The 13,766-nt window shown below is 43.1% G+C and overlaps 2 protein-coding genes across 2 annotated transcripts in view; both read right to left on the bottom strand.

The window, feature by feature from the left end:
* The window catches only part of LOC115156469 (uncharacterized), a 39,815-nt gene extending 36,522 nt beyond the window's left edge, over positions 1-3,293 (bottom strand). Inside the window, exons 1-2 of the mRNA XM_029703890.1 lie at positions 3,289-3,293; positions 1,931-2,238 (exon numbers count right to left, since the gene is read on the bottom strand). Of these exons, the coding sequence (XP_029559750.1) occupies positions 1,931-2,238; positions 3,289-3,293 (313 nt within the window). The remainder of the gene's footprint in view (positions 1-1,930; positions 2,239-3,288) is intronic.
* On the bottom strand, positions 2,191-4,748 carry LOC115157479 (complement C1q-like protein 2). Its single transcript, XM_029705757.1, has 4 exons — positions 4,258-4,748; positions 4,003-4,087; positions 3,722-3,856; positions 2,191-3,600 (listed from the first exon to the last, which is right to left on the bottom strand). The coding sequence occupies exons 1-4, from the start codon at positions 4,261-4,263 to the stop codon at positions 3,317-3,319; spliced, it is 510 nt and encodes a 169-aa protein (XP_029561617.1). The 5' UTR covers positions 4,264-4,748; the 3' UTR covers positions 2,191-3,316.
* Positions 4,749-13,766: the final 9,018 nt, after the last annotated feature.

The following is a 13,766-nucleotide window of genomic DNA, read 5'->3' as shown; positions in this document are numbered from 1 at the left end:
GGAGGAGGTGCTTTTATTCTCCAAGGATTTTAAAGTATTACAGTATAATGAAATATAGTACAAACAAGTACAGTGGGCGAAAAAAGTATTTGATCCCCTGCTGATTTTGTACGTTTGCCCACTTACAAAGAAATTATCAGTCTGTAATTTTAATAGTAGGTTTATTTCAACAGTGAGAGACAGAATAACAACAACAAAATCCAGAAAAACGCATGTCAAAAATGTTATAAAATGATTTGCATTTTAATGAAGGAAATAAGTATTTGACCCCTCTGCAAAACATCACTTAGTACTTGGTGGCAAAACCCTTGTTGGCAATCACAGAGGTCAGACGTTTCTTGTAGTTGGCCACCAGGTTTGCACACATCTCAGGAGGGATTTTGTCCCACTCCTCTTTGCAGATCTTCTCCAAGTCATTAAAGTTTCGAGGCTGACGTTTGGCAACTCGAACCTTCAGCTCCCTCCACAGATTTTCTATGGGATTAAGGTCTGGAGACTGGCTAGGACACTCCAGGACCTTAATGTGCTTCTTCTTGAGCAACTCCTTTGTTGCCTTGGCCGTGTGTTTTGGGTCATTGTCATGCTGGAATATCCATCCACGACCCATTTTCAATGCCCTGGCCGAGGGAAGGAGGTTCTCACCCAAGATTTGACAGTACATGGCCCCGTCCATCGTCCCTTTGATGCGGTGAAGTTGTCCTGTCCCCTTAGCAGAAAAACACCCCCAAAGCATAATGTTTACACCTCCATGTTTGACGGTGGAGATGGTGTTCTTGGGGTCATAGGCAGCATTCCCCCTCTCCCAAACACGGCGAGTTGAGTTGATGTCAAAGAGCTCCATTTTGGTCTCATCTGACCACAACACTTTCACCAGTTGTCCTCTGAGTCATTCAGATGTTCATTGGCAAACTTCAGACGGGCATGTATATGTATTCTTGAGCAGGGGGACCTTGCGGGCACTGCAGGATTTCAGTCCTTCACGGCGTAGTGTGTTACCAATTGTTTTCTTGGTGACTATGGTCCCAGCTGCCTTGAGATCATTGACAAGATCCTCCCGAGTAGTTCTGGGCTGATTCCTCACCGTTCTCATGATCATTGCAACTCCACGAGGTGAGATCTTGCATGGAGCCCCAGGCCGAGGGATATTGACAGTTCTTTTGTGTTTCTTCCATTTGCGAATAATCGCACCAAATGTTGTTACCTTCTCACCAAGCTGCTTGGCGATGGTCTTGTAGCCCATTCCAGCCTTCTGTAGGTCTACAATCTTGTCCCTGACATCCTTGGAGAGCTCTTTGGTCTTGGCCATGGTGGAGAGTTTGGAATCTGATTGATTGATTGCTTCTGTGGACAGGTGTCTTTTTTACAGGTAACAAGCTGCGGTTAGGAGCACTCCCTTTAAGATTGTGCTCCCAATCTCAGCTCGTTACCTGTATAAAAGACACCTGGGAGCCAGAAATCTTTCTGATTGAGAGGGTGTCAAATACTTATTTCCCTCATTAAAATGCAAATCAATTTATAACATTTCTGATATGCGTTTTTTGGATATTTTTGTTGTTATTCTGTCTCTCACTGTTCAAATAAACCTACCATTAAAATTATAGACTGATCCTTTCTTTGTCAGTGGGCAAACGTACAAAATCAGCAGGGGATCAAATACTTTTTTCCCCCACTGTATAACCTGAACAAACTTTGCCTTGTGTGCATGTATGGCAGAACAGTGTACTCGCTTTTGGTTGAAGGTATCAGTGCTGACATGGGCAAAAGTGTGTGTGAGAGAGACAACATATATTACATTAGTCATCTTTCCTGCCTTTTGATACTTTATTACACAACACAGTGTTCACTAGTCTTCCAGGTACTTTATTACACAACACAGTGTTCACTGGTCTTCCAGGTGCTTTACTACACAACACAGTGTTCACTAGTCTACCAGGTACTTTATTACACAACACAGTGTTCACTAGTATTCCAGGTACTTTATTACACAACACAGTGTTCACTAGTATTCCAGGTACTTTATTACACAACACAGTGTTCACTAGTCTTCCAGGTACTTTATTACACAACACAGTGCTCACTAGTCTTCCAGGTACTTTATTACACAACACAGTGTTCACTAGTCTTCCAGGTACTTTATTACACAACACAGTGCTCACTAGTCTTCCAGGTACTTTATTACACAACACAGTGTTCACTAGTCTTCCAGGTACTTTATTACACAACACAGTGCTCACTAGTCTTCAAGGTACTTTATTACACAACACAGTGTTCACTAGTCTTCCAGGTACTTTATTACACAACACAGTGTTCACTAGTCTTCCAGGTACTTTATTACACAACACAGTGCTCACTAGTCTTCTTAGGGCTTTAGGAGAAATTGCATGACATAAATGATCTAAAATCAGCATTTTTCAACACAATTTATAGCTACATTATAATTTTGGTAACACTTTACTTGACACCCAGTGTCATAACCATGTCATAATATGTCATAACAGCTGACTCAACTTGTCATAACCTGTCATGACCCATATATTTACACCTGTTGTAACATACTGTATATTGCATTATTTTATGGCTGGTTATGACACCTACATAACAGTGTCAAAACCCACATTTATTCAAATAATGTTTTTTCCCTGCCAGGAAGTGTCATTATGTTTGAACGTTTTTTTCTCCAATCCTTCGTTGTAGTTGTAATGACTTCTTTAAAGTCATGTTTTTATTTCATCATATTTTAAATAACTTGTAGAAATTACACTTCATGACACTGTCATGAAGCATTGTGGCCATCCTGTCTCACTTTACTTGGACTAAGAAAATACACTTTATGAAACTGTCAGGAAGCATTATGACAATCATAAACATATAAACCAGATTGGCCTATCACGTACATGCCCTTATATCATCCCATTCATCAGCAACAGGGCATGTCTGACATCAATGTGTGCGCATTTACAACCATCATTTAATACGGTCAATTAAAAAATGAATATAACATAAACATACTGTTGACAAGTAGGCTTTGGTGTAATGGAATGTTTTGCATTGTGTGGCTGGTTTAGTGGGTTTTAACACTCTTTTGTGGGTGTCATAACCAGCCATAAAATAATGCAATATATGGCACAACAGGTCTCAATATATACGTGTCATTACAGTGTTAAGAACATATTATAACAGGTTATGACATGTTGTTACCTGTTATGACATATTATGACATGGCTATAACCGTGTAATGACGCTGGGCGTCAAGTGTTGCCTAATATTGACATGACAAAGACAACACACCCCATCATGTAGTACTTTACCAACCCTCCTACATGGTGAAGAGCAGATGACCACTGAACGTGCTGTGGTGATATTCATTATCAAATATCTTTCTCCCAGTCGAGAGATGCATGTTGACCACATCTCCTACCTCCAGCAGCAGTGACACTCCATTGGAGGAGTTAATGGCACCACTAGAATGTACAGCTTGTGCAATAGCTATTTGATGTCCATTCTTATACAAGAGTGCAGATGTAGGAACTGAACTATCAGCCCATGCATAGATGTAAAACCTGAAGAGGTAGAGTCCTCTCACTGGTGCTGTGAAGATCCCTGTATCAGAACACAACATTCACATAGAAACAGTCATCAGAGATGATACGAGGACAGAGGATTATTAATAACTATGTTTTCACACAGACTTATAAATACTGATGATATGAATATAATGTACCTGTAGTGGGGTTATAAGCATTGCCAATGTTTGAGTAGATATTTCTGTAGACCAGGGTGATTGCAGTGTTGAAGGGTCCAGTGTCTCCTCCTTGACCAGGTGCTGCTAGTGAAGCTGAGAAAGCCACCTTCCTGTCTGTGGGACAGAGATGAGTCAACACTACTTTATCTAACTGGACACTAGTTGGTGTAGATTAGACATGTTATCAATAAGGTCAGTCATTCAGACCATATATATATATTAATACTGTCAGAACTAATACTTAATATTCCTCCCATTACCTTGACTGTTTCTCTTCAGAACTTCAACATGGCTCTCAGTGATGTTAGAACGAGTCTCCATGGAGTTTAGTTTCACTGCTTGAAGCTGAAATTAGATGCATGAACAATAAACAAGTCAGTGAGATTTAGTATAAATGACTCATAACTCATGATGTCATCTTAATTAGTACAAAATACACTTTGGGTCTGTACCTAGACTCAGATTAAGACCTTTGTGTAATAACAACAGGTATGAAGGAGATTATTCTGATTTACCTTCATTCCAATTGGTCAGTTCCTCCACCTGGCTCTCACTGTCTGTCAGTCGGCTCTCACTGGCTCTCAGTCGGGCCTCCATGGCTCCCAGTTCAGTCTTTGTGTGTCTCAGCTCAACTCTCTGCTCTGCCATCATGGTGCTCATCTCTCTCAGCACAGTGTGGATGTCAGGCTGGCAGGTTTGCTGGCTGTGAGTTAATGCAGCTTCAGCTCTCTGTTTGTCAGTCTGAATGTCATTCCCTCTGCTCTCTCTGTCCTCATAGTCAACCTGCTGGATCTCATTCACACTGACTCCATCTCTGTCTTTGTGGACCTGGGCTCCAGACAGACAGCAGTGCAGCAACACCAGCAGAGATACAACACTCTTCATTCTCATTCCTGGATGACGATTTCCTCTTCTTGTGGTTATTTCTGCTGTTATTTTGGAGTCTCAGTTGTCCCCTTTATATCCTGTCCTCTTAAACCATGACCTGGTGATAACTGGGACACGTGTAGATATGAAGTCTAACAACAAGGTGCTAAATCAAACTGATTCACCTCATAATCACTTTTATCTGATTTATATGGTCCTATAATAACCATGTGACACAGCAAACAGAACAAAGAATGTCTAAATGTCAATATCAGGTTTATAATATAATGACCTTTGCCTTTTGGTCTCATTGGTTATTACCTCATAATATGGTCTTCTAATCATTACGTTTGGAAGTGAAGAGTAGTTGAGAAGGTGGAAAGTTTTAAGTTCCTCGGCGTACACATGCCGGACAAACTGAAATGGTCCACCCACACAGACAGCGTGGTGAAGAAGGCGCAACAGTGCCTCTTCAACCTCAGGAGGCTGAAGAAATTTGGCTTGTCACCAAAAACACTCACAAACTTTTACAGATGCACAATCGAGAGCATTCTGTCGGGCTGTATCACCGCCTGGTACGGCAACTGCTCCGCCCACAACCGTAAGGCTCTCCAGAGGGTAGTGAGGTCTGCACAACGCATCACCGGGGGCAAACTACCTGCCCTCCAGGACACCTACACCACCTGATGTCACAGGAAGGCCAAACCACTCGAGCCACTGCCTGTTCACCCCACTATCATCCAGAAGGCGAGGTCAGTACAGGTGCATCAAAGCTGGGACCGAGAGACTGAAAAACAGCTTCTATCTCAAGGCCGTCAGACTATTAAACAGCCATCACTAACATTGAGTGGCTGCTGCCAACATACAAACTCAATCTCTAGCCACATTAATAATTAATAATAAAAAATGTATCACTAGTCACTTAAACAATGCCACTTTATGTATTGTTTACATTCCCTACATTACTCATCTCATATTCGAATCCAAGATGGCGTAGCAGTCAGACGTCTTTGTGCTGTCGTGTCCCTTGTATATATCTTTTTACATAATTTTCTTCTCATATCTTTTAAAAATATTTTTATAAACCTCAACTTCTAAATACTCTCCTGGAACCCGCCTCACACAATGTTGCGTGGATCAGTTTTTTTCTAAAGTACTTCTATTTACTTCGGATCTGGAATCCCTCAAATGAAGCTAGCCAGCTAACTACCTACCAGCTATCAGTCAGCAAACCATTGCTAGCGGTCGTCAGCTAACCTTTAGCTCGGAAAGCTCTCGCCAGTTCGAACAATGTGACTCAAACCAGAGCATAACGGACCTATTATTCTTTTTTATTTTTTCCCCCCATATCTCCGGATTCCTAACGCAAACTCTGAACATTTTCATCTAGATCTTCGCAACTAGCTAACCGCAATCCCGGGTGACTACTCCTGGCTAGCGTTTCCATCCCGGAGCAAGCACCAATTAGCCTGAAGCTAGCCCGGCCAGGGCTCCTGTGCTACCACCGAAGCCCACTCTTGGGCTACAATATCCGGACCCCTTCTACTGCCGGTACGGGGCACGGAACCCCGCCGATCCTCTACGACTGGAATACCAACATAATCTGCCCGAGGATTCCAACAGGCTCCTCAGGCGCGACGTCCGCTGAAGGCCCATTATGCTAATCACGGCCTACTAGCTACCTAGAGCTACTTGGAACCCTACTAATTCCACGACTGGTCTATCGACGAAGAGGCAAAAACAGACTTACCCCCATCGCGACATCCCTCAAAGGCTAACTTGCTAACCCCGGTCTGTTAACTGCTAGCTTGCTTGCCCCAGTCTGCTAACTGCTATCCCCGGTCTGCCAACTGCTTGCTTGCTAACTCGGTCTGCTAACTGCTAGCTTGCCAGCCCCGGTCTGCTAACTGCTAGCTTGTTTAGCCCCGGCCTACTAACTGTTAGCTTGTTAGCAAACAATGTACACGAAACGCTTCAGTCTGGTTTTAGACCCCATCATAGCACTGAGACTGCACTTGTGAAGGTGGTAAATGACCTTTTAATGACGTCAGACCGAGGCTGTGCATCTGTCCTCGTGCTCCTAGATCTTAGTGCTGCTTTTGAAACCATCGATCACCACATTCTTTTGGAGAGATTGGAAACCCAAATTGGTCTACATGGACAAGTTCTGGCCTGGTTTAGGTCTCATCTGTTGGAAAGATATCAGTTTGTCTCTGTGAATGGTTTGTCCTCTGACAAATCAACTGTAAATTTTGGTGTTCCTCAAGGTTCCGTTTTAGGACCACTATTGTTTTCACTATATATTTTACCCCTGTCATTCGAAAACATAATGTTAAATTTCACTGCTATGCGGATGACACACAGCTGTACATTTCAATGAAACATGGTGAAGCCCCAAAATTGCCCTCGCTAGAAGCCTGTGTCTCAGACATAAGGAAGTGGATGGCTGAAAACTTTATACTCTTAAACTCGGACAAAACAGAGATGCTTGTTCTAGGTCCCAAGAAACAAAGAGATCTTCTGTTGAATCTGACAATTAATCTGGATGGTTGTACAGTCGTCTCAAATAAAACTGTGAAGGACCTCAGCGTTACTCTGGACCCTGATCTCTCTTTTGAAGAACATATCAAGACTGTTTTTTCCATCTACGTAACATTGCAAAAATCTGAAACTTTCTGTCCAAAAATGACGCAGAAAAATTTATCCATGCCTTTGTTACTTCTAGGTTGGACTACTGCAATGCTCTACTTTCCGGCTACCCAGATAAAGCACGAAATAAACTTCAGTTAGTGCTAAATACGGCTGCTAGAATCCTGACTAGAACCAAAAAATGTGATCATATTACTCCAGTGCTAGCCTCCGTACACTGGCTTCCTGTTAAGGCAAGGGCTGATTTCAAGGTTTTACTGCCAACCTACAAAGCATTACATGGGCTTGCCCCTACCTATCTTTCCGATTTGGTCCTGCCGTACATACCTACACGTACGCTACGGTCACAAGACGCGGGCCTCGTAATTGTTCCTAGAATTTCTAAGCAAACAGCTGGAGGCAGGGCTTTCTCCTATAGAGCTCAATTTTTATGGAATAGTCGGCCTACCCATGTGAGAGACGCAGACTCAGTCTCAACCTTTAAGTCTTTACTGAAGACACATCTCTTCAGTAGGTCCTATGATTAAGTGTAGTCTGGCCCAGGGGTGTGAAGGTGAACGGAAAGGCTGGAGCAACGAACCGCCCTTGCTGTCTCTGCCTGGCCGGTTTCCCCTCTTTCCACTGGGATTCTCTGCCTCTACCCCTATTACGGGGGCTGAGTCACTGGCTTACTGGTGTTCTTCCATGCCGTCCCTGGGAGGGGTGCGTCACTTGAGTGGGTTGAGTCACTGACGTGGTCTTCCTGTCTGGGTTGGTGCCCCCCCCCCCCCCCTTGGGCTGTGCCGTGGCGGAGATCTTTGTGGGCTATACTCGGCCTTGTCCTGGGATGGTATGTTGGTGGTTGGAGATATCCCTCCAGTGGTGTGGAAGCTGTGCTTTGGCAAAGTGGGTGGGGTTATATCCTACCTGTTTGGCCCTGTCTGGGGGTTTCATCGGATGGGGCCACAGTGTCTCCTGACCCCTCCTGTCTCAGCCTCCAGTATTTATGCTGCAGTAGTTTATGTGTCGGGGGGCTAGGGTCAGTCTGTCACATCTGGAGTATTTCTCTTGTCTTTTCCGGTGTCCTGTGTGAATTTAAATATGCTCTCTCTTTCTCTTTCTTTCTCTCTCTCGGAGGACCTGAGCCCTAGGACCATACCTCAGGACTACCTGGCTACCTACCTGACTCCTTGCTGTCCCCAGTTCACCTGGTCGTGCTGCTGCTCCAGTTCCAAATGTTCTACCTGCAGCTATGGAACCCTGACCTGTTCACCGGACGTGCTACCTGTCCCAGACCTGTTGTCCCAGACCTGCTGAAACCCTGACCTATTCACCGGACGTGCTACCTGTCCCAGACCTGCTGTTTTCAACTCTCTAGAGACAGCAGGAGCGGTAGAGATACTCTCAAAGATCGGCTATGAAAAAGCCAACTGACACTTACTCTTGTGTTACTGACTTGTTGCACCCTCGACAACTACTATGATTATTATTATTTGACAATGCTGGTCATTTATGAACATTTGAACATCTAGGCCATGTGCTGTTATAATCTCCACCCGGCACAGCCAGAAGAGGACTGGCCACCCCTCATAGCCTGGTTCCTCTCTAGGTTTCTTCCTAGGTTTTGGCCTTTCTAGGGAGTTTTTCCTAGCCACCGTGCTTCTACACCTGCATTGCTTGCTGTTTGGGGTTTTAGGCTGGGTTTCTGTACAGCACTTTGAGATATCAGCTGATGTAAGAAGGGCTATATAAATACATTTGATTTGATTTGATTTAGCGTCGCCCTGCTAACTGTCTGAATCGCCGTGTCCCCAGTCAGCCCAACCACTCACTGGACCCATATGTTCACTTGGCTAAGCATGCCTCTCTCTAATATCAATATGCCTCGTCCATTACTGTCCTGGTAAGTGATTACTGTCTTATTTCACTGTAGAGCCTCTAGCCCTGCTCAATATCCATTAACCAACCATGTTGTTCCACCTCCTACATATGCGATGACATCACCTGGTTTAAACGTCTCTAGAGACTATATCTCTCTCATCATTACTCAATGCCTAGGTTTAATATGCCTTAAGAACTTCTTGCCGCGCGGATCCCGTAACCGGGATCAACATCCAGCGGAAAAAATCAGAGCGCCATATTCAAATCCAAATCTAATAATTTCTGTTTCTCAAATATATGACTATTTTACACCATTTTATAGATATACTTCTCCTGAATCGAACCACGTTGTCCGATTTCAAAAAGGCTTTACAGCGAAAGCAAAACATTACATTATGTTAGGAGAGTACATCGACACAATAGCCACACCGCCATTTTCCGACCAACCACATGCATCACAAATAACCAAAACACAGCTAAATGAAGCACCTTTGACAATCTTCATCAGATGACAGTCCTAGGACATCATGTTACACAATACATGCATTCTTTTGTTCGATAAAGTTCATATTTATATATAAAAACAGCATTTTACATTAGCGCGTGATGTTCAGAAAATATTTTACCTCAAATACCTCCGGTGAATCAACGCTACAATTTACAAAATTACTATTCGAAAACATTGGTAAAATATAATATTGTCATCCAAAGAATTATAGATTAACATCTCGTGAATGCAACCGCATTGCCAGATCAAAAAATAACTTTACTGGGAAATCACGCTTTGCAATAAACGAGGTGCTATGCTCAGAAAAATAGGCTAGGCGATACAGGTTAGCGCCATCTTGGCGTCACCTAAAATCTAAAATATTGTAAATATTCAATTACCTTTGATTATCTTCATCAGAAGGCACTTCCAGGAATCCCAGGTTCACAACAAATGTAGTTTTGTTCGAAAAAGTTAATAATTTATGTCCCAATAGCTCCTTCTTGTTAGCGCGTTCCGAAGGCTACTCAAAATGTACGAAGCGGGACTTGTCGTCACGAATGTGCAAAAACAAATTATTTACGTTCGTTCAAACATGTAAAATGTTGCATAACATAAATCTTTAGGGCCTTTTTTAATCAGAACTTCAATAATATTCAAGGCGGACGATTGCATTGTCTTACAAAACGTTTCGGAACGAGAGAGTACCCACGGGCACGCGCGTCATAGTAGTAATGGCCCTCCCCCTATGACAAACTTTCCAGGCCTCTCGTTCGGTCAGTTTTTACAGGAGAAGACTCAAACCACTTTGTAAAGACTGTTGACATCTAGTGGAAGCCATAGGAAGTGCTACATGAATCCTAACTCACTGTGTGTTTCATAGGCAAAGGCTAAAAAATTATTCCACACATCAGATTTCCACTTCCTGTTAGGATTTGTCTCAGGGTTTTGACTGCAATATGAGTTCTGTTATACTCACAGACACCATTCAAACAGTTTTAGAAACTTTAGAGTGTTTTCTATCCAAATCTACTAATTATATGATATATAATATGCATATCCTAGCTTCTGAGTTTGTGTAGGAGGCAGTTTATTATGGGCACTTATTTTTTTCAAAATTCTCAATAGCGCCCCCTGGCCTTAAGGTGCGTCAAGAGGTATTGTTCCACCTCCTACATATGCGATGACATCACCTGATTTAAACGTCTCTAGAGACTATATCTCTCTCATCCTTACTCAATGCATACATTTACCTCCAATGTACTCACATACTACCTTACCTTTGTCTGTACACTATGCCTTGAATCTATGCTATCGTGCCCAGAAACCTGCTTCTTTCACTCTCTGTTCCGAACGTGCTACTCCACTGGCTTCCAGTTGAAGCTCGCATCTGCTACAAGGCCATGGTGCTTGCCTATGGAGGTGTGAGGGGAACGGCACCCCCGTACCTTCAGGCTCTGATCAGTCCCTACACCCAAACAAGGGCACTGCGTTCATCCACCTCTGGCTTGCTGGCCCCCCTACCTCTGCGGAAGCACAGTTCCCGCTCAGCCCAGTCAAAACTGTTCGCTGCTCTGGCACCCCAATGGTGGAACAAGCTCCCTCACGACGCCAGGACAGCGGAGTCAATCACCACCTTCCGGAGACACCTGAAACGACACCTCATTAAGGAACACCTGGGATAGGATAAAGTAATCCTTCTAACCACCCCCCTCCCCCGCCGCAAAAAAATAAATAAATTGATATAGATGTAAAGTGGTTGTTCCACTGGATATCATAAGGTGAATGCACCAATTTGTAAGTCGCTCTGGATAAGAGCGCCTGCTAAATGACGTAAATGTAAATGTAATGTGCTAGACGGACAGTTTGTATAGCCTTTAGCCATACCCTTATCCTACTTCTCCTCTGCTCCTCTGGTGATGTGGAGGTTAATCCAGGTCCTGCAGTGCCTAGCTCCACTCCCACTCCCCAGGTGCTCTCATTTGTTGACTTCTGTAACCGTAAAAGCCTTGGTTTCATGCATGTTAACATTAGAAGCCTACTCCCTAAGTTTGTTTTACTCACTCCTTTAGCACACTCTGCCAACCCGTATCTCTTAGCCGTGTCTGAATCCTGGCTTAGGAAAACAGCCAAAAACCCCTGAAATCTCCATCACTAACTATAACATTTTCTGCCAAGATAGAACTGCCAAAGGGGGCGGTGTTGCAATCTACTGCAAAGATAGCCTGCAGAGTTCTGTATTACTATCCAAGTCTGTACCCAAACAATTCAAGCTTCTACTTCTAAAAATTCACCTTTCCAGAAACAAGTCTCTCACCGTTGCCGCTTGCTATAGACCTCCCTCTGCCCCCAGCTGTGCCCTCGATACCATATGTGAATTGATTGCCCCCGATCTATCTTCTGAGCTTGCGCTACTAGGTGACCTAAACTGGGACATGCTTAACCTCTATGGGACCGGCAGGGACGAATTCGTCCCACCTACGTAACAGCCAGTTGAATCCTGTGGCGCGATTTTTAAAACGTTTGAAATACTATTACTTCAATTTCTCAAACATATGACTATTTTACAGCTATTTAAAGATAAGACTCTCGTTAATCTAACCACACTGTCCGATTTCAAAAAGGCTTTACAACGAAAGCAAAACATTAGATTATGTCAGGAGAGTGCCCAGCCAGAAATAATCAGACACCCATTTTTCAAGCTAGCATATAATGTCACAAAAACCCAAAACACAGCTAAATGCAGCACTAACCTTTTATGATCTTCATCAGATGACACACCTAGGACATTATGTTATACAATACATGCATGTCTGTTCAATCAAGTTCATATTTATATCAAAAAACAGCTTTTTACATTAGCATGTGACGTTCAGAAAAAGCATACCCCCCGCAAACTTCCGGGGAATTTACTAACAATTTTGTAAATTACTCACGATAAACGTTCACAAAAAGCATAACAATTATTTTAAGAATTATAGATACATTACTCCTCTATGCACTCGATATGTCCGATTTTAAAATAGCTTTTCGGATGAAGCACATTTTGCAATATTCTAAGTACATAGCCCAGCCATCACGGGCTAGCTATTTAGACACCCGGCAAGATTAGCCTTCACCAAAATCATATTTACTATAAGAAAAATGGTCTTACCTTTCCTGTTCTTCGTCAGAATGCACTCCCAGGACTTCTACTTCAATAACAAATGTAGGTTTGGTCCCAAATAATCCATCGTTATATCCAATCAGCGGCGTTTTGTTCGTGCGTTCTAGACACTATCAGAATTGTAAATCACGGTCGTGCGCATGGCGCAGAACGTGACAAAAAAATTCTAAATATTCCATTACCGTACTTCGAAGCATGTCAACCGCTGTTTAAAATAAATTTTTATGCAATTTATCTCGTAGAAAAGCGATAATATTCCGACCGGGAATCTGCAATTAGCTAAACAGCCGAAGGAAAATACTCCACGGGGTCGAATCGCGAACACGCCTAATTCTATTGTCCTCTGATGTGACACTTGGAAAAGGGGATTCTGTGTTTCAGCCTGAGGCTGCCTCGTCATCGTTCAGGTTTTTCCCAGGTTCTGAGAGCCTATTGGAGCCCTAGGAATTGTTACGTTACAGCTAAAATCCTGACTCTTCAATAAACAGAAGCAAGAACAACAACACCTTGTCAGACAGGGTACTTCCTGCATGAAACCTTCTCAGGTTTTTGCCTGCCATAGGAGTTCTGTTATACTCACAGACACCATTCAAACAGTTTTAGAAACTTTAGGGTGTTTTCTATCCAAACCTGAACAATAATATGCATATTCTAGCTTCTGAGTTGGTGTAGGAGGCAGTTAAATATGGGCACATATTTTTTCCAAAATTCTCAATACTGCCCCCTAACCCCAACAAGTTAACACCCCGGCCATCCTACAATCTAAGCTTGATGCCCTCAATCTCACACAAATTATCAATGAACCTATCAGGTATAACCCCAAATCCGTAAACACGGGCACCGTCATAGATGTGGGTCTGCGACCAAACGACCACCCCTCATCACTGTCAAACGCTCCCTAAAACACTTCTGCGAGCAGGCCTTTCTGATCAACCTGGCCGGGGTATCCTGGAATGACATTGACCTCATCCTGTCAGTAGATGATGCCTGATTAT

This window comes from Salmo trutta, chromosome 21, assembly GCF_901001165.1.
Source record: "Salmo trutta chromosome 21, fSalTru1.1, whole genome shotgun sequence".
In the NCBI taxonomy this organism is placed as follows: Eukaryota; Metazoa; Chordata; class Actinopteri; order Salmoniformes; family Salmonidae; genus Salmo; species Salmo trutta.
Note: the sequence above shows the minus strand (reverse complement) of the source record. Positions and strands in the feature narration are given on the sequence as shown.

Bases quoted from the DNA above. Each gene is read 5' to 3' on its own strand.
- LOC115157479 (XM_029705757.1), bottom strand. The intron at 3,857-4,002 runs GTAATGGGAGGA...TCTGTCCCACAG, and splicing joins TCTGAAGAGAAACAGTCAAG to ACAGGAAGGTGGCTTTCTCA. The intron at 3,601-3,721 runs GTACATTATATT...GTTCTGATACAG, and splicing joins TGCTTATAACCCCACTACAG to GGATCTTCACAGCACCAGTG.